Source organism: Thermobia domestica, chromosome 11 (assembly GCF_964235325.1).
Source record: "Thermobia domestica chromosome 11, izTheDome1.hap1.1, whole genome shotgun sequence".
Classification (NCBI taxonomy): domain Eukaryota; kingdom Metazoa; phylum Arthropoda; class Insecta; order Zygentoma; family Lepismatidae; genus Thermobia; species Thermobia domestica.
In genome coordinates this window covers 123,214,681-123,240,673 of record NC_137464.1, presented here as the reverse complement: position 1 = coordinate 123,240,673, position 25,993 = coordinate 123,214,681, and the positions used below count along the sequence as shown (strand labels likewise).

The following is a 25,993-nucleotide window of genomic DNA, read 5'->3' as shown; positions in this document are numbered from 1 at the left end:
TCTTCACTAAACCTTTGTCTTTACGTATAATTATTCCGTTTCGATACCGTCATCGAACTGTTTCAAGGCTTTCGCTTTCTCCTCCTCTTTCCTGCTAACACATTCTCTAGCACGTTCCTCATGATATAGCTCCTTCTCAGCCAATGTCTCAAGCAACTTCTCTTCCGTTCTCCATTACATCTAAAATTGTCCTTTTCTCCCCCATTATTTCTAACACCTTTCCATCTGTTTTCCGTTTAAGACAGCTAATTCTATCCATTCTTCTCCATACCCACATATCGAAGGCTTCATGTTTTTTGTCATCGCTTTTGCGTGATCTCTATGTTTCTGCTCCATACAGTACAGCACTCCACACGAAACATTTTATGAGTTTTTCTCACGCTTTATTCAAGAATCCACTTTTCTTAATCATAAATGATTCTCTCACTATTCTTATCCTTGCTTTTACTTAACGCTCGCACTCCATATCAGCATTAATAATACTACTGAAGTATCGAAAACTAGTCACCTATTTTTTTCCCTCCTATATTTCATAAACAATTCTCAGTTCACCTGGTCAAAAGCCTTTTCTAGAACAATAAATATAACATCCACCGCTTCGTTTCAATTACAACGGTTTTCGTCTTTCTCTTTCTAACATTTATTGTCCTCCCATATTCTTTGTAACCCCCCTTCCCCTTAAGTTTGATGACAACTTCTCAAATTCCGCAACAAACGCCATTATCATTTGCAAACCGTATACACTTAATCATTCTATCCTCTACCGAAATATATCGTCTTCATTATGTAGACTCTTCTTCACTATCTCCTCTACACAAATATTAAATAACGTTGGCAAAAGAGAATATCCTGTCGAACTATCCTTCCAATGGCATTCTCCTCTGTCATTTGTTCCCCTATTGTAACACTTAACCTTGTTGACACATGTAAGCTTCTTATGAATCTTCGATCTTTCCATTCTAACCCAACCTTCTTTATGACTCTTATAAACAATTCTCAGTTCACCTGGTCAAAAGCCTTTTCTAGAACAATAAATATAACATAACCTATTTCTAGGGGCACGAGTTTTTCGCACTATGAATTTGAAAATTTCGCGTTTTGTCGCATTTTCCAAATAAAGTTCGGCATTTTGTAGCTCTTGATGAAAAGATATTCCCTGACTTTTTTTTTTTTTTTTTTTTTTTTTTTTTACAATTGTTCCTTTTATTCATAGATCACTACAAAAATAAACCATTAATTATCTAAAAGCATAATACTGTATATTGAATAATTCACTTGACTGTTAATTTCACTTATAGAAAATTATATCATTTTATAATCAAACGGAAGGAAAATCAGTAACTAAACTTACAATAACAAGGAAAATTTGGTCTCTCCTGAAATCACATAGGCACAATTTACATTTAAGCATTAAACATAAGCATGTTACATGCTTCCACATTTTCCTTCATTGTTGTACGTTTGTCACTTATCACCAGTCCATACTTGGAAGAAAAACCTCTCACAGTTGGCACTACTTGTTGGAAGCCACATATATGTAACTGCATTTACCCAAACATCAAACAATCATTACTTCGGAAGTCCCTATCCAGCTGCGATGGTATAACTAACGCGCAACAAGTTCTCTATAGCAGTATCCAAATCACCCAAAATGCACCCTACCGTTCCGTTAGCGGAAAACTAGCGTTTTTAAATTAATGAAAACATATTTTTAAAATTTCGCGTAAAACTGTTAATTTCGCGTTTTATCGCGCAACGGAAACCAATGAAAATACACACAGAATATCATAAAACGTCAAGAAGCTGAAAATTACTTAATTCTGACGCATTTCGTTTTATCGCACAATGCGAAAAACTCGTACCTCTACCTATTTCTTTTTTTTTTCTGAAAGTCATTCGCAGATTACCCTTAAGTCAATTGCACCTCTTGTGCTCTTACCTCTCCTAAAACTGAATTGTTCCTCATCAACTTTTTTTTTATTTGTTCTTCCGTACAACTTCTATTCAATATTCTAAACATAACTTGTGCTGCCTGCCAAATGACATAAACAGTTCTGTAGTCCTCATATCTCTCTGAGTTGGACTGCTTAGCCATCTTAACTATATTATGACCATCTTCAGGAAAACGTTGGGCCACTCTCATGTTTCATATATTTCACATTGACTATTGAACTAATAATATAAATTCTACTGAAAGTTAATAGGCGCTAATTGCTAATGTAATCAAATGTATTATGGTCTCTTCTGTGCAAAACTTGCGTTTATTTATTTACTAGCAGAATACCCGCTTTTTGCACGAGGAGAATATGTTTCATTTTGGATATAATGGACTGAATTTGGATTTAAATGGCATCGAAAGTGCCACTGTTCATCTCAGCGAATCCGAAAACTATGGATTCGACACTAATATGGTCATTTTTGATTATTTTTAAATATCTCCCCCTTCCTCTAAGTTGCACTCACAAATGTGAACTGATAAAAAACATCCCAGGCTCGACCATCATCTATGTTGAAAATTTGATCGAGATCGGTCGGGTAGTTCAAGAGTTAAGTTCTACGTAGTCACTTTCTTTTTATTTATTTTTACATATTTCCCATTCCCCCACTCCTAAGTAGTACCATCAAAGTGAAATGATACAAATATTCCAGGCCCGAACCTCATTTATATGGCAAGTTTGATCGTCCCTTCCCCTACCTTGTGCCGTCAAAGTGAAATGATAGGTCAGAACCTCATCTATGTAGAAAATTTGATCGAGATCAATTGGATGGTTCAAGAAGTATGAAGTCACAAACATAATAACTTTTATTATTATTATTATTATACATATATTTATTTTTAGGAAAGCACATGAGGCAAGTATTTCCAACGATGCAGAAGAAACAGTTGTTGACGAAGATCTCCAAAAAGATCGAAATATACAACTTCTGTATAAAATATCGAGGAACAAATGTAGGTTTACGTTTCTTATACGAATCGCAAGTGAAGTATTCAAGTAATACGTCTGAGAATGAACTATTACATTTCAACTCGTAAGAATAAAATGTTACAAATGGTAGGAAGTAAAAAATTTTAAATCAATAATGAAATAAAGATCAATATAGGTACAATCCATCTCTACACATGCAGACGGGGGATTTTCCTGAAATTTAAACATATGAAACTATAATAGAATCTCATAAAAACACATATTTTGTTTTAGTTTTTTAAAAAATGTACAGGAGATATAGCAGGTCAAAGTCACCTTGGTGTTAAACCAATCAGAACTAGGTGTAGGGGCTGCTAGTCATTTTAAAAACCGCTTTCAACTCAACGAACTTTCAATATTAGCAGTTTCCTGAGAATATACCTTTCCGTACAAGTAGACATGGAAAAGGACCATCTGATAGAGTCGAAGGTCTAGTGAAACATTATACCACTAATTATAACCTATCGAAGCCTGTAAAGTATGTCATTCAGAGTACTACTAACTTTGTCCAAACAGTACACAATACACTATTACAACTGGGTGTGTATTTTTATGCATAAAATGGCAGAAGATTTGTAGTCTTTTTAAACGAGTTGAAAATTTCACTCCCTAGTTTTCCAATTCTTATAGCGCTATCACTTCTATCTGATTTTCGTAATCACCTTATCCCATTCTGCCTATAGATTTGCGTGTAGAAATATATCCCTTTCTACAGCAGCACTCACAATTGCACATTTCACCCCCAGGTTCGTTCGTTCTTCTCTCAACGGACAGTATTGTTACCTCTGGAAATTTGTAACAGTATTACAGCCACACTATGTATAATAATAATAATAATAATAATAATAATAATAATAATAATAATAATAATAATAATAATAATAATAATAATAATAATAATAATAATTTATTATTATTATTATTATTATTATTATTATTATTATTATTATTATTATTATTATTATTATTATTATTCCAATTTGGTTTTCATAATTTTCTTTCTATATATTGAATGTCTGGTTAAAAAATGATTATTTTAAACTTTGTTACATAATCCAGAGGCAAAGTGGTACGCCCTTCTTTTCAAAATATGTAGTACTCTTTGATATTCACTATTTGATCAGCTAATGTTCCTGCTTTATTCAATGAACATTAGTTTTGTTTTAATTAATTATTACCTATTTGTATGCTAGTCACTGTCTTTTTAACTCATTTTACCAATACTTTAAACAAGATCTTGGAACAGTACTAGGCATTAAAGGTGAATACAACATACGTGTACTTTTGAAAAAATGAAATGAAATGAAATCTTTGAGATTTACGTCCCACAGTTATGACGGCTGGGCTAAAGGAGACGATGATGATGAGAAATGAATGAAACGGTGGAATGAAGGAAGTGGGAGAAAACGGGAGAACCCCGAAGAAACCCACGCACATGGTGCCTGTCCACCACAAAGTTCACTTAGCGCGAACTGGGATCGAACCATGGACCCCATGCACTAGAGGTGAACGCTCTACCACAGAGCCACCGCGGCCCCCATAGAGATAAGGATTTGAGGAAAAAATTCAAAAAGAAATTTAGTATGTAATTGCTGTATAAAGATTGGTTTTGAGCACAAGTCTAGATTTCCTTCTTTATACTATGTAGCAATAAATTTACTTTAAAAAAATCTGAGTTGAAAGGTTTTGTGATATTTATTGTTTTTTGAAAGTATGACTTTCAACAGTGGATTCTGCGTGGAGAACTTTGAACTGTTCTCTCTCCGCTACAAAATTTTTAACCGGTACAAAGAACAAAATACGTGTTTTCTCAGATTCTCTTATAGTTTCACATATTCAAATTTCAGGAAAATTAGACACGATTTCCTGATTTTTATTTTCACTGCATGACTCGAGATTATGGATTCAGCTTATATTAAAAACAATCCCTGACTGACGGTCAATAGGTAGAGATACGATTTTTTGGTGACACGCGAAAACGCGAAATGTATCAGTTTTGCATGAAAATGTTGTTTTGTATGAAATATATATTTTTCACTATTTGTTACGCCATAAAACGCTCGCGATTAAACGCGAAATTCTCTCGAATTAGCGAAATTTGCAACAAGCCCCGATATTACACGAAATTAAAGCAAAAGTGGCAATTTCTCGACACTTTTACGATTTATTCATCATCATTATATCTCCCTTCTGCATACTTTTCCGTGAGTAAACGTTACTTGTTCGTCATTTATCTACCACAATGAAATATGGGACTGCCGGGTGTTTAGCGCCAACCCTCCCTCAATTTGTTTGTTTTCTGGGCTGCAACAAGTGTGGTCCCAAATTTGCCTCGTGTACTTCTGAACAGAAAAGCAACCCGCACAATGCCGAAAATTACAGTTTTGAGAGAGCACAAGAATTTAAAGATCATGATTACTACATTTCTAATTGCACGTCAAAAACTAGTTATGTGTAAATTTTCTAATATAAGATTAAACTGGAAGTGACGCGGTTCGTGTATGAAGCACAATGAAACGAAAATCACAAAAAGAAGCTGTTCTTTTGTGTTACCGACAAAAGAACAAATTTAACAGCAGCAAATACTAAAACAATGCTTATGTGTTATTTGCATAAGTAAACTGTGAACACTAAAGTTATTTTTTCTATTAATGTTCTCTGTGTGTGTATTTTTTATTCTTTAAATGATACGTTTATTCAATGAGGAGCAGGGTTGGCTGGTTTAAACCAGCTGGTTTTTCAAAAAAAAAAAAAAAAAAAAAAAGTTTAAAACAAAAACAAAAAAAAAAAAAAAAATGTTCGTAAAAGTGTAAGTGTTTGTAAAATCTTGATGAACACACATTTGTGGGTTATCACGTTTCACTCCCGTATATTATTCGTATTATATTCAGACCTAAATTCCCCATTCATTATTCAAAAAGATTATGCTACAAAAGCAACTTTTTTTTTACAAGTTTATAAATGTTTATTTTGTGATTTTTTTGTAGTTGTTATTATTGTTATGTAATTGCAATCGAAGAAAAATTCTAAATATTGTTTCGTTTCAATGTTTACTATTGATAAAACACATCGAAAATGCCGCACTTTGTGTGTGTGTGTGTAAGGGGGACCCCACGAGAGGCATTTAGTGAAAGAAGTATCTTTGGTATCTATTTATGTATAAATGAGTTTGAGCCAAAGTGGAATCAAATAATTAATTTGTATCTTTATTCACTTTTCTTATTGATATGCAGATTAAGTCGTTGTATTTCTTTAATTTGGACCAATAAAAGTCGTTGTTAACTAATTTGAACTAAATTAGTTCTTCTGTATTCCGTAGTACTTTGAAATAGTTCATATGTAATTCTGTGTAATGGTTTCACTTGTGCAACTCTATCTTTTTGTCCTTCTGAAATGACTCTTGACAGTTATATTAAGAAGCATGTAAAGATCAGTACAACGTATTTTTTTTTATCAGGATTCCTTCGTGAGTGAGTCGGCAGACGTATCGCATTTGTGGCCAATTAGTCCTGATGCTGAGTTCAAATGGAGGACAATTTCTCTCGGATGTAACTCGAAAAGCGGTTTTTATTCCGCTTTAAGCTTATGTGACCCCTTTCAGCATAACCCGGTTGTTGCATAATAACATCAAGGCGAAACAAACTTATTTCTGTCCATATATGATATGAATATATACAGCAAATCATTTAAACCATATAAACCTGGTTTAAACAAAAAAAAAAAAAAAGGTTTAAACCAAAAAAAAAAAAAAACGCTTTTTTTAAAAATAAAAACCATGGTTTTGCCAACCCTGATGAGGAGTGTTATTTTTTGTTTAATATAGTCATGCGTGTGCTCATGTCATGATGATTGATGAGTGAAAACTAAAGTGAAATAAAAGGTAACTAACTGTAATTGCCAAGTAAAATAGTGTTCTTACATTGAATTTTTATTCACCGATTTTATTCCGCTTTACGCATATTTTTATAATGAAGTTACGAATTTTAATTTACCACAAAATCCTGTCTTTATCAATAGGTAGTAATTTCGCGTAACAGTACTAATGTATAGGTACATCGGATCCCGCATCCAAAATAAATAAATAATTTAGTTTGACGTCAAAACTTATGGCTTAGAATTTCACCTGAATCGCATTTAACATCGTCGAAAGTCTCTGAAAGGTAAGATGTTTTTAAACAATCTCACTGCCTCTATTTCTCTTTCCTTCTTGTACATTCAAAACATTTGTTTTGGGTTTTTTATTTATATTTAGGTTCCTTGTACGGTCAACAAAGTAAACGCAGTGTGTGATCTTTTATATATTCCATTTGCTTAGAGATGTAATCATTGGTTTCACTTCTGCAATTATGCACCGTAAACTACATGAGATGGACGATAAATAGATGGGAATATTTATGAAATAATTAGTAAAAAAATTAAAACAAAGAAGAACCTTAAAGAAAAAAAAATGAATATTATGATGCCCACCACAAGTCCACAAAGCCTATGACTAAAAGAGGAACCTTTCTGGAATCAAAACTCAATAACTAAGCCATCTTATCTATCTATTTTGGTATATATTTTCGGTCAAGCATTAAAGTACCGGGTGGCGCACGAAAAACCGGCCCGCCACAGACGGGCAGACTGCGCATTATCGTCTATTGTTGCGACAACATTTGTGTAGTGTGTCGTCAGTTATCAGTACGAAAGCCGTGAAGACTTTGTTAAGACGTATGAAGCAAATTTCAGCGAGATGTATTTTCTACAAGAAAGAATCGCAATAGTGGAGGCGTACGTGTCTACCGGTTCATTCAAGCACGTATGATCCAGAGTCCAAAGAAGTCGACACGGAAACTGTCGCAAAAATGAACATTTCGCGTAGGTCTTGTCAACGTGTCTTAAAAACTCTACGGATGAAGCCGTATAAAGTGACATGTGTCCTAGAACTGAAGGAGGAAGATAAGCGAAAACGTAAATTACTGCACGTGGTTACCTGAAATTGTTCATAATGGAACGTTGGACCCAATTCTGTCTTTTATGAGTGACGAAACCTGGTTCCATCTGACAGCACATGTAAAACATCCAAAACGGCAGATACCGGTCAACAACCAATCCCCATAAGATTCATGAGGAACCTCTTAACGATCAGAAAATAGGAGTCTGGTGTGCTATGTCAGCAATTCGGATTGAGAGTCCAATATTTTTTGAAACAACAGTAAACAGTGATGTGTATATGCGAATATTTGAGGAATTTTACGCGCAGTTGACGCCCCATAAACGTTCCTATGGCTTCTTTCAACAGGATGGGGCGACCTGTCACTATCAAGAATTTATGAAAGATTCACAGAAGAAAGGACTGTCAGCAAAGGATTGTGGCCGCCGCGTTTGCCGGATCAGTGCACAAGTCCCTGATCACTTGTGACTTTTATCTGTGGAGTAATCTAACGGGAAAAATGCACGCAAATAATCCAGAAGCATTAGAAGACTTGAAGGACAATACTCGTAATGAGATTTTGGCAATTGTTGCAGCAGAGTTGCGCAAAGTGTATAATAACTAGTGGTGGGAACAAAAACCGGTTTCTCGGCTTTGTTTTTTTTAGGAAAATCGAAACCGATTTTAGAGAATTTTAAAAACCGGTTTTGTCTTTTCCAAAACCGGTTTTCGGTTTCTCCAAAACCTGTTTCGGTTTTCTCCGACAGCGGTTTCGTTTTTTTCCAAAATTGGTTCTATTACTGACCAGAACAGTGTTTCGTTGTTCTCTAGAAACCGATTCCTTTTCCACAGAAATAGTTCTGTTTTCCAAAAGTTTTCACCGAAACCAGTTTCGGTGAAAACCGAACGGGTTTCGAAGGAAACCGAAACTGGTTTTGATGAAAATCGGATTTTGGTTTTTCTAGAAACCGGTTTCCGGTTTTTATAAATACCGGTTTTGCCCATCCCTAATAATAACATGTTAGTGCATGCATAAAAATGCATTGAAATACAAGGGGGTCATTTTCAGCATCTACTGTAAAAGACAAAGATCACTTCAGTAAATACAGTAAGTAAATAAGTAGAGTAAATGCATTTCACTAACCAAACCTTTGCGCTTTGTATGTACTTTTGAATATACTTTGAATATGATCGTGGCGTGCCGGGCCGGTTTTTCGTGCGCCACCCCGTACAAGCTGCTCATAATTAGTTACTGCCTACATTGGAAACTCTGAACGTCATTTTCATCTTAAAAGTCTCGACTGTATGAGTGAACAAATAGAGACTTCTCAAAGTATAAATTATTAATATTTCCGAAGGGATGTAATACATGGTTTCTATTTTGCAGTTTTCTATTACCTATTCTACTACCTATATGGTCAAAATTTTATTCCGAAAATCAGGGCCCTATTAATAGCTAGGTACGATAAAATTCCATTCTATATAACTTTAGTAAAATATACTTCACATGTTCAAGACAGCGATTAGTATTTGAATGTTTATCTGGGCCCAAAGAGCTTTAATTCTCTATAACACAAACCTATTATTGAACGAAGTTCAAAATTATATACGTATAAAGAATGCAAAATGACCAATCGAACTATTGGTTAACGTCTATTAGCACCTGTTAAATCGTACGACAAGTCTGCAGATGCAAATTCACCAAATTCATCATCGTCCTCTTCTTGTGCATTATCATCTAATGGAGGCGGCGTTGTTGACACCATAGGAGGTATGGCCATAATTCTTCTGGATACAGCTGTTGTTTTTCATAAAAATCTGAAATGAAAGATAAAATCGAATAAATAATAAAAGAATTCAGAAGGATGAAACTGACTATCTGCCTAATGTTCACAAATATTATGTATGTTATGTTTGTAATAAGTTGTTCAATTACAAACATAACATGTACTAAAGATATTACTTCTCCATACATTGTATTACGTATCTAGAACAAAGAATGATAATCAGATAAAGTATCATATTAAAAATAAAAAAGTATCAATTGGAAATAGAACTGCTATATAGTCACACATAAATAATGAGAATATCTACTTATTATTGGAACTGTTACAATATCATATTTATTTATTTAAAAAGAAAACTTCGTATGGTGTGAAAAACGTTGGTTACTTGGTTTAGGTTAAGCCCTCTTTTCACTATCAGAGTTGTGAAAACCCTAGGGCTTCGTTAAAAAAAAAAAAAAAAAAAAAAAAAAAAGCGGTGCACTTTATTAAATTCTGCACGTATATTTAAAGCTGTATTTTTATTTGAAATACCATTTAAGCATTGATGTTTTATTGCACATATGAAATCATAGAATGCCCTTGTCACCCAAACAAAACCCAAGAAATCCCATCCGTGTTTCGGAGGGGACACTTTACGCCACTGGCACTCGGATAGATTTCGATTTCTAGAAAGAGGAAAGTAGACAATTTTCTAAGATGTAGGTAAGTAACAAAGAGGTAGGTAATTCCATATAATATAGAATAGGAATCCCCTATCATGCTCAGGATTCAAATTCCTGGTCCAGCTTTCCTGTTTCCTTTAGTTTCCCTCAAAACACAGCAGGTACATTCTGAGATATTATCGCAAGGTCAAAAAAGTAAGCCAGGTACTATCTACAAAACGCTATTAAATAAACTAATAATAGTTTTTCAGAACTTTCGTTTAGTGTATAAGAACTCCCTCATGGCTAAGCGGTTAGCATATGCGTCTTTGGCATGGGAGATCCGGGTTCGGTTCACGGCGGAAGCTCATGTAGTTCGGATTCCACGTTAAACTGTAGTTCATGTCTCATATAGCCTCGCTACTGAAAGGAACGCTAAACTGAAAATAAAATCAAATAACTTTAGTTCATAAATTTGAATCCACAATAATTATGAAGTCAAGTTTGGAAAGTGTTATTAGTTAATTTAATAATCTTTTGTAGATACTTCCTGGCTCACTTCTCACATTTTTATATGCTTCATTGTCTTTAAAGTTATTCACTAAAATTCAAAAAAACGGGAGTGGGCTTAGTGAAGCGACGTCCCCATATAACATCATGTTTGCTTCTAACCATTTGTTTTACACGTTTCAAAATTCGTGCAAATCTGTGTTATTGTTAATACTAAATGTTCACTTCTGTTTTTCTTGCTAGGATACCATTAGAGTGCGCTAATTAAAACTTAATTTTCTTCCATTTGAAAGCTGTGTAGTATATGCCCTGCATTTGGAAACAGCGACCGGAGGTTCATTTTGTAGCTAGAAAGGAAGGTCACCCCTCCCTGCACGATCAAACGGGGCTCGGAATGATCCCAGAGGCAAAATAAATGAAACGAAATGAAATCTTTTACCTTAATGTGCCATCATTATGCCCTTTTGGCTAAGGAAGATGGAGGATTGAGACAAGTGAATGATGATGGAATAATGACTGGAATGAGAATGTAAAAGGAAACAAGAATATTCCAAGAAAACCCACGGACACCATGTTGTTTATTACAAACTTACTTGACTGGGGATCGAACCAGGGACCCCACACACCAGAGATAAGCATTCGACTACAGATTACAAGGCTTTTCTAACTGGACTTGGTGTTTCTGTGTGATGTCTCTGTCATTTGCATAATATGGGAAGGTAGAACAAAGATAAGTAAAGTCAATGTATAAGAAAAATTGAAAATAAAACGGGTACATTTGGTGCTTCGGTTTTTGCTTAAAAATAAAAACAATAAAGAAAGTGTCTAATGCGCATATCTTCGATGAGGTTCTGAGTTCAATTCCTAAAGACTGGATTGGAATTTAGAGTTCTTTTCAGAAGCAAGGCTACAGGAGACATGGATCTACATCATAAGGTGTGATCAGCACCACATAGTCATTAGAAACTTCTGTTATTAGTGGGAGAGCATCAAACGGAATATGCTGTCTCAGATCCCTCCTTAAGCTGTAGTCTCATTCTATACAGCCTCTCTGTCCAACTGCTACAGTTAAACGTGGAATCTGAGATAAAAATCAACCAAAAAGTTTGAAAGAGGAATAAGAGTAAACAATTTCTACTCACATTACATAGCTACTTCTAGTGAGTTCCCCTGTGGCTATATGATTGGCGTAGAGGTGAGGGTCCATTTTCTGTAGGAGCACATCTGATTCAAATCTCACGTTAGCCTATCTAAGACCATGTTTCACATAGCTTCGCTGCTGTACAGACGGTAAACTCTCATTAAGGAAGTGTCTAACGTAAATGAAAATGAAATGAAATCTTTGAGCTTTACGTCCCACGGTTATGCCGGTTAGGCTAAAGGAGACGGTGATGACGAGTAATGAATGAAATGATGGAATGAAGAAAGTGGGAGGAAACGGGAGAACCCCGAGAAAACCCACGCACACGGTGTTTGTCCACCACAAAGTTCACTTGGCGGGGACTGGGATCGAACCCGGGACCCCAAGCACCAGAGGTGAACGCTCTACCACTGAGCCACCGCGGTCCCACAGTGTCTAACGTATTCAGCTGAGATAATCAATCCCTATATAATAAGATGGTGAACTTCTTTCCAAAGTATTATGAAAACTATTTGTCTTATGCAGTTCAAAATTTTTCCAGTTGTTAACCTACCCCAATACTACATGTTAACTTTTTTTTTTTATTTATTTTTAATCTAGTTCTTATAGTTCATTAATATTACTTTTTACAAGAAAATATGACAGCGCTGGAAAGCACATAAGCGGGTTTCTTTTCCTGCTTGTGGAAATGTAGATAGAAACTCTCTTGATCCATTCACAGCATTGTTCCTCACTGATCTTCAAAAAGTTGGCAGGGAAGGGAAACAAGTTACGATATGAGATAAGACTGTTCATCTAAAAATGCGGAGAATGCATACCTTCGAAGTTGTTAGCTGACAACCTGATCATATAGTCCGAAAGAAGAAACGGTTGCGGGAGGAAAGACTGGCTGCTGTCAGAAATGAGACATCTTATATACCTACACATCTTTTTACTTGTATTTTATAACAAGCCTTCTTCTCAGTGCATTTTCCCTATTTTCCTATTCCAAACATTTTTAATAATAAATCTTGATTCTTGAGCGGTGAAAAAAGGAGACACGTAAGAGAAAACACAAAACTAAAGCATTACCGCCAAAATGTTGCTTTCCAAAATAAGGAATGTAACTTTAAAGAAATATCTGGGAAGATGAAAGAACAAATCGTGGTAATTCCTGCGTGTGCGTAGTAGTAATATACAATATATAAATAAATATTACAACATTTCTCAGGGTCTAGATCATTTGAATCCGATATTGGTATTCCAAGGATAAGCAAGTGAAATATTTTTCACTTGATTTTGACTGAAAACCTCATTTACGGAATTATATATATTACTTGACAAACCTTACGTTACATCTTAGGAATCTACAGTTACGTCACTTTTGAACAAAGAGGTTTACCCTTGTTTTCCTTACATAGTTCATAACACTTCATAATTTTAGGGGAAAATATCTGGTAACGTGTATCACTTCTATTCTCCTGATTCATTTAAAAGAACCAAGTACCGGTTAGACGCAAACTGGAATTATTTTTTTCGGCTGAGGAATCTTATCAAACTCTCAATCAAATTTGGCCGATACATGAACCTTGTCGCAAATTGGAATGATCACAAATCGCACGGAATCAATAAAAATATATCCACAGAAGCTATATTAGTTCACATATCCACATTCATGCATACTTCTATTTTGAAACAAATCATTGAGTTTTTACGTCCCAGAGTTATACCGGTTAGACTAAAGGAGACGGTTATAAGGAGAAATGAATGAAATGGTAGAATGAAGAAAGTGGGAGGAAACGGGAGAACCCCGAGAAAACCCGCGAGCACGGCTTTTGTCCACCACAAAGTCCACACGGCGCGAGCTAGGATCGAACCAGAATCCCAAGCATCGGAAGTGAACGCTCTATCACTGAGCCAACGCGCCCCTTGCTACTTCTATTTTATAGTTGACCATTCATCACAACAGTCAATACTTGATCTGATGATGATTTGCGGATGAAACATCTCAATCAAAATCTCGCGGCCTGCAATCTCGCCTGGCGAAAACTTGGATAACGTGTAACTCATGTAACTGAGATACAGCATGAAACGCTCTTTTTACGTCATAAAAAAAAATGAAAAACATACCAGGCAAATCCTGGATTAGATCGTCAATTTTGAAACGACCTTATTTTGGATTTAAAAAAATCATGAATGTAGTCGCCAATTTGTAGCACGTCTTCATTTATTATGTTTTAACATCAAAATAAATAGAATCTTGGCTGAATTAAGCCAAATTTGTAACGACCTATTTCAGGGCCATAAAGAGATGTCAATTTTAATATCTTACATGTAGCCAAATAAAAAAATTAAATATAATAATACTCTAATTTACATGCGCAACGTTAATTTTTAAAAACTAATTACAGGTTCTTGCTAAAGCGGTAGACCAACAATGAGACTTTAGTCAGTGTGCCATCTAGCACATGTTCGACACAAACTTACAATGTACATTATTATTATCATCTAATCTACGCTTAAATTTTTTAATAGGACTTTCTGAACTCAAATCATTGATTAAAATTTGGAATTATTATTTATTGTTTCAATTCAAGAATCAAATTACAAATTAGAAAGGTTGATATAAAATTTTGAATTATGGTTTTCAAATAAATTTGGTTTCAAATATATTGACTTTGCACTGTTCCAGTTTTTACATTCTGTCATTACATAGGTTTCAATAAACATATTATTATTATAGCAAGATTTGCATATCAATAGCTTTCCGGTACAAAGAAGAAAGTGTAAGTATATAAATGATACATTGTCAGTAGCTTCTTTGGCAGGTCAAATAGGTTATTACTCTTCAATGAACTATCTTCATAATGACACACTATGTCACCTAATAACGATCCTTGTAATTATACATTGATCCATCCATCTTTCATTCAAAACTTAGGAAAATGCGAGAAATAGTTAAAATGAAAAAAAAAAAAAAATGTTCCGTGCACTTCTGTCACGTATTGCGTATGTGCCCATATTTACATACTACATTATCATTTCATTTAGGAAAACATTTCATAAATTATATATTTGTAGCATATTGTAAATTGGCTTACATGCCATGGGATCACATTTTGCAACATAACAAGTACTACATTAATTATTAGTATTAATGAACCTGCGATATATATACAGATGATATGAATGAAGAAGAAAGGGAAAAGAAAAAAAATCTACAATGATTGCACTTTCCTGATTATAATCTAGACATAATATTTTATTCCATGGATCAATACACTGAGAACTAATTAATGACGAGTGACAAGTTGACCTTAATTGAGCTAAACAAACCTTTCAAATTACAGATTACACTAGAAAATCTGTACCGGAAGCTAATTCTATAATCGTACCGAAACGTTAAGTTGTGCTAGACATATGCATATTGCAATAACTTCCAAATGAAATTAAGGGGAAAATTAGGACTTTTTTTTAACATAAATTATCAAAACGGAGCAATAAAATTTCGAGACAAGAGCGAAAGAAGTCTTCGAGGATCAAGACGAGACAAGAAAACGTTACTACTCGTCTTGTCTCGTGTCAGGGGGAACACTGTCCGAAAGAAATAGATATAATTCTAGCTTGTAGTGACTACCTGCCAGATGTTGGTACATTTTCTTGCATGAATAATCGATTTTATGGCATATCAACTTGCAAGCACATCATCAATTTGTACGCTATTATTGGGGCATTAGCCAAGAATAGAACATCGTAGAATGCATTACGTTATTACTTAGAAATGAAATGAAATCTTAAAGTTTTACGTCCTACGATTATGCCGGCTAGGCTAAAGGAGACGATGATGATGAGAAATGAATGAAACGGTGGAATGAAGAAAGTGGGAGGAAACGAGACAACCCCGAGAAAACCCACGCACATAGTGTTTTTCCATCACAAAGCCCACCTGGTGCGATCTGGGATCGAACCGAGGACCCACACACCAGAGATGAACACTTTACCACTGAGCCACCGCGATCCCCGTTATTCTTTAGGGCATAATAACTTTTGTAAAAAAATTCTTGAAATTCATATATTCTTCATCTGCACGAAAATAAATTTGATGAATAACATTTGTTCTACCTGGGTTTATTCAACTTCCAAACTATTCTATGCATAAGTATCGGAAGTCTTATTGAACGGCTATGTCGGTCCGTCTGTTAACAGGTATCAGACCAAAGCGGCAAGAGATATCGAGGATTTTCCGGAATCGATGTAGCGTCCTAACAATAGGTTTCATCTCCTCCATCAATCTTCTATATAAATCGGAAATGATAGGGATCGACCACTTACACGCCATAATTAAAAAAATAAAAATAAATAAATAAAACTATAATAGCCAGTGAGAAGCGGTTTTAGGGAATTGATTCAACGTCTCTAGAAAATATACCATCTCCATTCCTATCTCTCTATTGAAAACAGAAACTGATAGAAATTTACTACTATTTCCGATTTCAATATTGATTTTCATAGAGCATAAACGATACAATATATCAAAAAGTAGTTCTCGGTCGTTTTCTTCTTACACATATATTAACTACTTTGCAGTTTGCTATGTAAACGTATGTCAGTTGATGCGACAAGTAAGCGAGTTTAATCTACACTATACAGTTCGAAACTATTTTTATAAGATGAACACTTCCCTTACTTGAGAGCAATATAGACAGATTTTCTGAAACTTTCGTACGTTGTTAGCTCCAATAGGCCTTTACAGGTAACTATTCGCGAAGACGTTTATGTAGAATCAGTGAAATTTTTAAGATCTATGAAGAGAGAGAAAACATACTTTGCTCTTATCTGCTGTCAATCTGCATTCCATCGGTTTCTGTAACCCGAAGTTCGCGCACGTGACCTAGCGGGGGGGGGGGGGGGAAGAGAATGAAAGAAACCTACGTGGTTAGCCTCCTATCTGCTGCTCTGCTTTGTTGCAACATGTAGGATCATATATTAAACAGTTTTTAATGGAAGAAAATTAATTTTATTTAGCGCGCTCTAATATTACCCTAGCAAGAAAAAGTAAAAGTGAACACGTAATATTAATACTAACAAACATTTGGACGAATTTTGAAATGTATAAAATAAGTAGTTTTCATATTTTGGAAAGAAATATGTCAGGTTATTATATAGGGAAATCCGAACACATTCCGAGTGTTAGACACAGCCTTAACAAACCAATCTACTTCTAAATCGATTAACCCAAACATGCAAATTTGGTATAAAACGAAACGAGTTACGGTCTTGAAAGATTGATCATAAGTAAATTAAGACTCAAGACTTCTGATATAGACCTATCTGTGATTTGTCATTATTATTATTATTTACTTACTATAAAATTCCAGACAGCACTGAAAGTCTATTTAATAGGGACACAATATCTTGGAAAGGAACTTCAGTTGTTTATTAGTTTAACGGTTTCATCGCGTATGGTAGGAAATCACGGGTTTGATTCTATGTGAACACCGTAACTGCTCAGTATGAACTTTTTACGCGCGTATGCCCATGTTTGATTCTTGGCCAAGGTGAAACAATAATAAACAGAATGGCCGGCCACGGAATTTAAGCAAAAAATCTCTCGTTGATGAAGCGAAGTTTAACTGTTCCTTAAGACCCAAGAATGACTGAATGAGCTTTCCAATTCAAGAAGTAAATAGTTTGTTTCTTTTCACATAATAGGTAAAAACATTATGAAACCTCACTGATAACCTCTATATAGGTATGATAGGCCTATTCCTTTGTATGAACAAAATACTGGTTCACGGTTTATGTTCTTGAAAGTACTGTAACAGAACAAAAAACGGGAAGCGTTTCTTTAAAGAGTGTAACAAGGAACGGAACGCATGGATTCCATGTTTACTGTAGACTATGTTTCATACAGAATCGGTGCTAGAAAGGAACCTGAACTCCAATCGAACCAACAAGCAATAAGAAGTGTTGGAAGATGCAGTAGAAAGTACATTTGTTTAATATATGGTAAATGGAAGATCTTGGTTTGGTTCTACTTTGTTCATCTTTGTACGGGCATACTCGATATATCTAATGCAACAGCTCCTACAGTTACAACTCTCGTGCACTTGAATTGGATTATAAGAAAAAACGTAGTAATGTACAGTATTTGTACTTAAGTGTTATAGTCATTTGAAATATTGAGATTTTAAAATCAATAAACAAAAAAGCATATACCTTCTACCGTAAAAAGTAGTTAGTGGTGAGTTCAAATCTGTTTTCTCTCTCGGAGTGACCTCTCAGTATGCATAATCCTCAATGTATTTGACATAGAAAAGATACAGCTTAAGAATACCTGTGTACATATTTTGAAAGTTTACGGGTAAAATCGATCAATTCACATAGAAACAGTGGTATTTAAGGAATTTATTTTTATAGGCACCAAATACGCAACGTTAAGAAGTGTGAGTAATTATCATGCAGTCGTACATAAGGGAAGCACGCACCAAATATAAATTATGATCACATGAACGAAAACATCTGATAGTTTTAATGGAGTAGTTATAATTGCAGAAAGAGGAAAAGAATCCGTGGACAAATGCAGTGAGCGGGAAATAGTAGTTTGCAAACAGTAAGCTGGAAGACGAAGGACGTACTCAAACACGAGGTAATAACCTGAGTAGTACTTGGTTTGGTACTATACCATTTTATGGAAGCACAAATTTGTAAAATCTACAAACGAAATACGGTAACTGATTTCACAATATGATTATATAAGTAATCGAAATTTATTGGGATCTTACTTCTCACATGTAGGCCTACAATACGATAAAAATACTTAATGTGCACTTTACCACATAGTATTCCATACAGAAGACACAATGAATCAAGTGCTATGCGAAGTGTATAAAGTGAACGTAGAAGTATCGCAAAGCTGTGTCACCCACTATCCTCGTTTATGCGTATACTCATCATCGCTGACCCACGCGCTCCGTACGGGCGTAAAACTGCGCTCCTGCCCTTCACTCAGATAGCATTCGTGATTTTTGGTGGCACCGAGTATAACTAGATTGGCTTTTATGCAATATAGTTTCTATGCCAAATGTTCACACGCTGCATTTATACTCATCCCTCCCATCCAAGCAACTCCTTCCTTAAGAAATACTTGTGCGTTTTCTAGTAAGAATTCATATTTCACAAATATATGTATGGCTCATAAAATGAGATAGCGCGCTCGGTTCCTATTTGTATAGTTTATAGATTTTCACCTAATAGGACGTGAACCTGTGCCTTAGGCACTCTCCACATGTCATACTCGACCGATGGCGTCCGCTATTACTTCGTGCCCCGTTCCTACTTTCCGCGTGGATCACGAAACAACTCCCTCGTGCAAGTATTCCTCCTAGACGTGAACTGCAGACACTGAAGCAATCTTTTTTTATGGAATTTATTGTAATTCAATTTCCACCCATACTATAAATAAGTACCCATTTGGTGGTTAGACGCCAATAGAATAGAAGTCCTAACCACATTTGCAGATTATTTTGAGAAAGAAGCGTGGTATTTATCATACTTAGATGCTTAATCTTAACAGAAAATATTAGGGCATTATCGACTAGGGAATTAGTTTTGATCTTCCGATCACAAATTCCAAACTAGCAATGAACGAGTTAAGTTATTTTGTCTCTTCCGCACTCACTGTAAGTACAAGGATCTAAAATTTATATTTTCAGTTCCAAACAATACGTCTGGCAGGTATAGAAATCATAGGACAGTTTTTTTTTTTTTTTTTTTTTTTTTTTTTTTTTTTTAATGCGTTCTCTTCCTTACCTATCTTTGATCAATTTGCTCTTTAAAGGCCTCATTTTTAGAAAATTAAACAAAATTACAATTTTCTCTTTCAATATAATATTTATAAGTTAATGTAAAATATAACTATTGTTAGTTTCGCATGTAGCTCACGTCTTTGGAACCCACCGCAGGGTTGGCAAAAAATATGGCTTTTATTGAAAAAAAAAAAACAGGGTTTTTTTTTTTGGTTTAAACCAGGTTTTTTTTGTTTAAATAATTAACTTTATGTATTTATATTAGATATGGACAGAAATTAGTTTGTTTCGCCTTGGTGTTATTATGCAACAACAAGGTTATGCTGAAAGGGGTCACATAAGCTTAAAGCGGAATCCAAACCGCTTCTCGGCTTCATCCAAGAAAAATTGTCCATTTCGACACGAAACCAGGACTAATTAGTCACAAATGCGATTGCCGACTCACTCACGAAGGACTCCTGACAAAAATACGTTATACTGATCTTTACATAAGCCTAGTTGTTAATATAATTGTCAAGAATCATTTCAGAAGGACAAAAAGATAAACAGTTACACAAGTATAAACATTATACACTGGGAAACTCCCGCCTTAGCCATTGGGAAAATACTGTTATTACTTTAAATGTATTTGTATATAAAATTTTAAGGTCAACGTATCATAAACACTACGCTAAAACTGAGTATTAAATTACAAATTTGGTATGTAGATATCATTCAATAAAATTAAAACAAAGTCAAACCCAAGCTGATGTTGGAAGCTGCGTAGGCAGTTGATAAATTTTGCCAATTTCTATAAATATATTTAAGCAACCTTGGCTTCTTTATAAAGCAACAGGCAAGTAGAAATATATAATTTGGTTTCGTTTCGTATGTTTAGGCTTAACATCCTTATGAAATACCAACGTTATCACGGAGAAGACTTTCGCTTAAAGGGACACCTCGAATCGGTACTTGGTTTACACTTGAAAGATGGGTTGTGGTTCGACCAAGCATTGAACACGGGATCCCTTGATTAAAAGGTGAAAAGTACATAGACGTAATGCAGGTGGTTTCATATGTAGAGACGTCACCATGAAATTCACACGATTTAAAGCATTTTTCATTCTTTTTTTGTTTGGTTTAAACCAGTTTTTTTTTTTTTTTTTTTTTTTTTTTTTTTTTTTTGACCAAGGTTTAAACCAGCCAACACTGACCCACCGGGAAACAAACAAAAACAAACACTGGCGGAAATACGCCATACTAAACCTGGCCATTCAATAAAGCTTCAAGCAAAGCAGATGTTAACAACACTCACTAAGCTCACATTTCACCGGTTGCCGAAAGTACAGTTAAGGCAGACAATGATCTTCACTGATAAAATGAAAATTATATTTGTTTCCTTAGTTAAGAATTAGATACCATAACTAGCATATTTCACATTTTGTTTCTGTGCTTACGGGATGTCATATATTCATGTCCGGTAATTGATGTTTCGTTCTGAGGGGCGTGGTGATTCAGTACTAGAGCGCCCACTTCTGGTGTGTAGGGTTCCTGGATCGACCTAGCTCTCGTCAAAACGAATTTGTAATGCGGCAAACACTATTATGTGTGTGGTTTTTATCGGGGTTTTCCCATTTCTTTCATTCCATCATTTCGTTCATTATCATCTCCACTGTATCCCTTAGACTCGGTAAATAAGTATAAGACGTTAAAATAAAGAAAGAGAAAAAATGTTTAATACAGATTTTGCACATACAGGTGACATTTATCAATACGTATGAGAAGACAATTGTGAATCCTCCAATCTTGTATCTCCTAAATCCTTCTTATGTCACGTGTAATAAAGCATAGTAGTCATCAACGCCGAGAGTTCCATTTATTGCAGCATACTTACAATAAAAAAATATTAATTTTCTTAGCAACAAATGCATTCTTACTGCCTTGGAAAGCAACTTTCTTCAAGAGAAAGCTGCACTAATTAGTTCAGATTGACTTCAGCAGGGGAGAATACAAATACAGGTCGTATGTCGCAAAAATAATACTGTAGTATTAAAAACATGAACCAAAATGTGCTAGGTAGCGACTAAAAAGCATAACTGCTATACCTCCGAGTCACAGCAGGAATAGAACAGAGGCCTGCGCAGGGGTGTCAGCGATAGTGGAATAAGCATGAACAAGGATAAGGGAAAAGCACTCCATACAGAATATAACCTACGCTGCAATACAAATTTCCCCAACCCTTTACAGAGTTTCTTATGGAGTAGGCCTATGATGTGACAAACAGCACGCTTTGGACTTCCTATTTAAAAATTATTTATGTGAGAGGTGAGATCCCGATATATATATTTGGTGTGCAGACTGAGAATAGCATGTCAAATTAAAAAATAATACTTGCCGTTTTGTGCTCCAAATGATTTCCTAAGACGTTCTGCACCCTTACTTCATTGGCGCAACCCCAAAGTATTGGATAGGGATTGATAATATGGGTGCAAAATGAAGCTATCCCTTAAGAGTATAATTACGTGTCCAGACGAATGCCATAAAAGCCAATGTGCAAAAAACACTATGCAACCTGCGCTAGGTAGCCCCTAAGAAGAACAAATGCCATCTATATCGCATAAAGGCACCGCACTTGTCATAGTCTGACACTTGTAAACTCTTTTCTAATGTTGGCAATGTAAAATCATTACAAGTTCTTTACAACAGTCAAAATAAGTAAGTGCATATGAAACATTACTATTACCTACTACCTTCCGAAGGCGGAGTATTCCTACACAGAATAAAAAATCTGTATTTCATGTTCACAAGTGTCGCGTTATTAGTGTAAAACTATTGCAAGTGTTAAAGGAACTCATCTGCGAAAATCACAGTTTTCACCACCTCTCTTGGGTTAATTTCCAAAGTTGGGCGTCCGTTTCCAGCAAAATTTTTAAAATTTACAGCAAAAATATGGATAATTTGATCGTTTGTGTGCTTGATAATATATAAGAGTCCAGAAAAATGTGTTTATTTGTTCTATATAAGCGGCTATAAACATGGGACTATACGGCGAGCGGAGGGAACTACTTGGCGCAAGGTAACCGAACAGTTGCATTGTGGGAAAGAAACGAGCATTTATGTTATCAACATGGCGAATGTACAAGGGCAATGAACTAACGGTTTTAACATTTGTGAAGCAATACGTTGATAACGAGCAAAATCTTTTAAAAGTTTGTGAAAAGCACGGATTAACGAACCTAATAACAAATTGCAGAAAATGTGCAAAGGAGATAACAGCGAAAAATCGTGGCGAAAGCGGACGCCCAACTTTGGAATAAATGCCCCTCTCTTTACGCGTACAACGTTGCTGATGAGCCTGCATCCTTTGCACCATATACCGTGCGGGATCACCAGCTTCTATCTGCCCTGTCTTCGTTAGTATGCGTGCTTTTTTTAATGGGCACCTAGCACAGGTTGGTTTGCGTTTTTGCATTGTACGTACTTTTTATACCACATGCCCATATGCTGTGTTTATACGTAAATCGTGAAAATTTATCATTTTTCACTAATTATTCCTGATAGCTCTTTGATCTTCAACTATGCTAAGCGAGGCATTGTCATGTCACCAAACGCAAAATATTTTGGAGAACAGCAGGAAGGAAACTGGTGAAAGAATCATCAGGTAGTAAGCCTCTTTCATATACACTCGCTTATTTTAGGTAAAGTTCATTAGTTAGTATCCCGCTAAAATAAATGAAATTTTGGGTTAACTGCCGTATCGCCGGACAATTTTAGGAAATTTACCTGGTCAATTGGAGAATATATTTAAGTTTGTGGAGAGAAATCAGTGAAAGTGAGATAGGTGAAATATTAAAGGTGAAGAAAGTTGTTGTTTTTGATGATGTAAGCGGCACTGTATGTATTTCGCGGAGAGGTACATTTCTTATGATATAGTAGTGCGAAAGGCATGGCGTTGGGAAAGAACGAAGAGCATTTCGAGGGTTATTTAGCGGAGTATTTATTTAAGGAAAGGAAACCCCAGGAAACTGTTGTACACGATTTTCTTTTTGAAAGTGGAAAAGATTACAAGCCACAGTTTTGATTATGACTTCTAACTGAACGGGAATGTATTTCTGCACAGTGTACAGAAGCTGTAGTGTATGTTAACAAGTGAAGCGTTGCAAGTATAAAACCATGACGACCGCATTGACAAACCATGACAATGCAAAATTTTTATAATCGCCAAAACACACATGATGACACTATCCTCGCTTACGCTTTTACCTACTGCCGCTGACGCACCTGCTCCCTTCAGACAAACCCCCTCGCTCCGCTCGGGCTCTTCTGCTACGCTCCTGTTCTGACTCGGCTAGATAGCAGGGAAAGTTCTTGAACACAGGTCCCTCCATATAGGTTAGTAGCTAGGTTGGTTTCTTTCTACACCAGTTTAATATTTAATTCACATAATATTACCCAGCGAGCGTTAGCGAGTGTAGGCGGGATAGAGCCCCACAAATCACATTTTTTGCCTTTATTAGAGTTAAATTGAAAGGAGACCTGTGTTCTAGAACCTTGCCTAGATAGCATTCGTGCTTGTTAATAGCTATCTAGCACAGGTTGGTTTGTTTTTGCACTGCAGTCTTTATGCCCCTAACGTAAAGTAATGTCATCTAACGTAACTTAATGTAATCCAACAAAATATAACCGAATGCAGTACATTTTGGTAGGTTTTTTTCTCAGTTTTTAAAGTGGTCCGGCGATACGGCACTAATACGAAAATTTCATTTATCTAAATAGCGAAACGATGATGACCTTAAAAAAATACTTTTATACCAATTCGCCTCAGAATACCAACTACTTTCTATGGCTGGTTCTTCTGAATCTGCACCCTTATACAATTCTATTAGGAAATGAAGCAGCATATTTCCTCTGTAGGTTTTACAAATTTATGCACACAAACTGGGATAGCCCCAAGTTTATTTTTAACTGAAATTTCATTTATAAAATATAAAAACTGAAGTCAATTTACATCGATATATGTCGCAAATTCCACGTGGATTGCTATTTTTTAAAAATAATTATAATTAAGAGCACCCTACCTGCTACAGAAACATACCTAAATTATTTTCTACACACCCAATGAATGCATCATATTGATGCAATTTACAAAATATTTATTTCTCATCCCTCTGCTAACAAGATTGTTAACTACCTACACCAAATTTTATAATATAACCCACACACATACATATCTCCCACTTTGGTACTCGCAATAAATTTATATACAACACACCGTATTCATCATACAGTGTTAGTCTTTCTGCTGCAGATATCCTAGCTACCCGATCGATTTTTCTTGTAGTGTTCTGGATTGAAAATTAAAATCTACAAAAGTGAGCAATAACATATGCTTAATTAATACTATAACTCTGTAATACACAGAAAATAGCTGTAATAATGACATTATCTAATTACCGTTATCTCTTTCCAAAATCCAGATAGTTTCTAACTTATTTATGTCAACATCTGCCACCTTAGCCAGCCATGTCAACTCAAACCCCAGTGACGAAAGCTCACAGCTGTCACTCTTCTCAGCGGCACCTTTGATGTTCATATTTCAAGGCATTCCATAAATCCTGATATTAGTTGCCTCATTCCGTACTAGTCTTTGAAAGTTCTTGTATACAGCAACGCAAGGAAAAAATACAAATTAAAACAGCTATGCCGATTTTCCTAAACTAAATCTCAAAATTTTCTTTGAGTAGCGCAGATCGTACTGAATGTGCCAGTAGGTCGAATCTTGGGAAATAAACGCGTTAGAAGCTGATCTGTGGTTGGAAGATATTGCGAGTAATCTTGCTGATACGATTTGTGTGCTTGTGGAGCTATGTTCATAGTTATCACTCTGATAGTTAGGCGTGCTATACACTACGAGATCAATCTTAGGAAATATCTTAGGATTTATCTTCGGAAAAATGTTATGACATATCTTGTAGGAAATCCTACCCTTTTGTGCCATACACGTGAAGAGTTTTCCTGTCTGATCGAATGACGTTTATCAACTGTAGCTCTATTTAATAAAAGTACAAAGTTGAAGAATTATTATGCTAACCAGACTGCACATCCTACTGACATTAATTTCAGGCGCTATTGTTAAATTGGATACTTCTTTAAAAAAAAAAAATGAAAAAAGCATAAAAGTCAGAAGGGTGCTGGTAAACTTTTGGCGCACCACATTTTAGAAGATTTACAAGTAAAATTTAATACTTTGTATGAAAAGACATATTTATA

General features: G+C 35.3%; 1 protein-coding gene across 1 annotated transcript in view; it reads right to left on the bottom strand.

Annotated features, from left to right (window-relative positions):
* The window catches only part of Afti (aftiphilin), a 114,415-nt gene extending 89,081 nt beyond the window's left edge, over positions 1–25,334 (bottom strand). Inside the window, exons 1-2 of the mRNA XM_081731094.1 lie at positions 25,178–25,334; positions 9,542–9,696 (exon numbers count right to left, since the gene is read on the bottom strand). Of these exons, the coding sequence (XP_081587220.1) occupies positions 9,542–9,659 (118 nt within the window). The 5' untranslated portion in view covers positions 9,660–9,696; positions 25,178–25,334. The remainder of the gene's footprint in view (positions 1–9,541; positions 9,697–25,177) is intronic.
* Between the last annotated feature and the right edge of the window lie 659 nt (positions 25,335–25,993).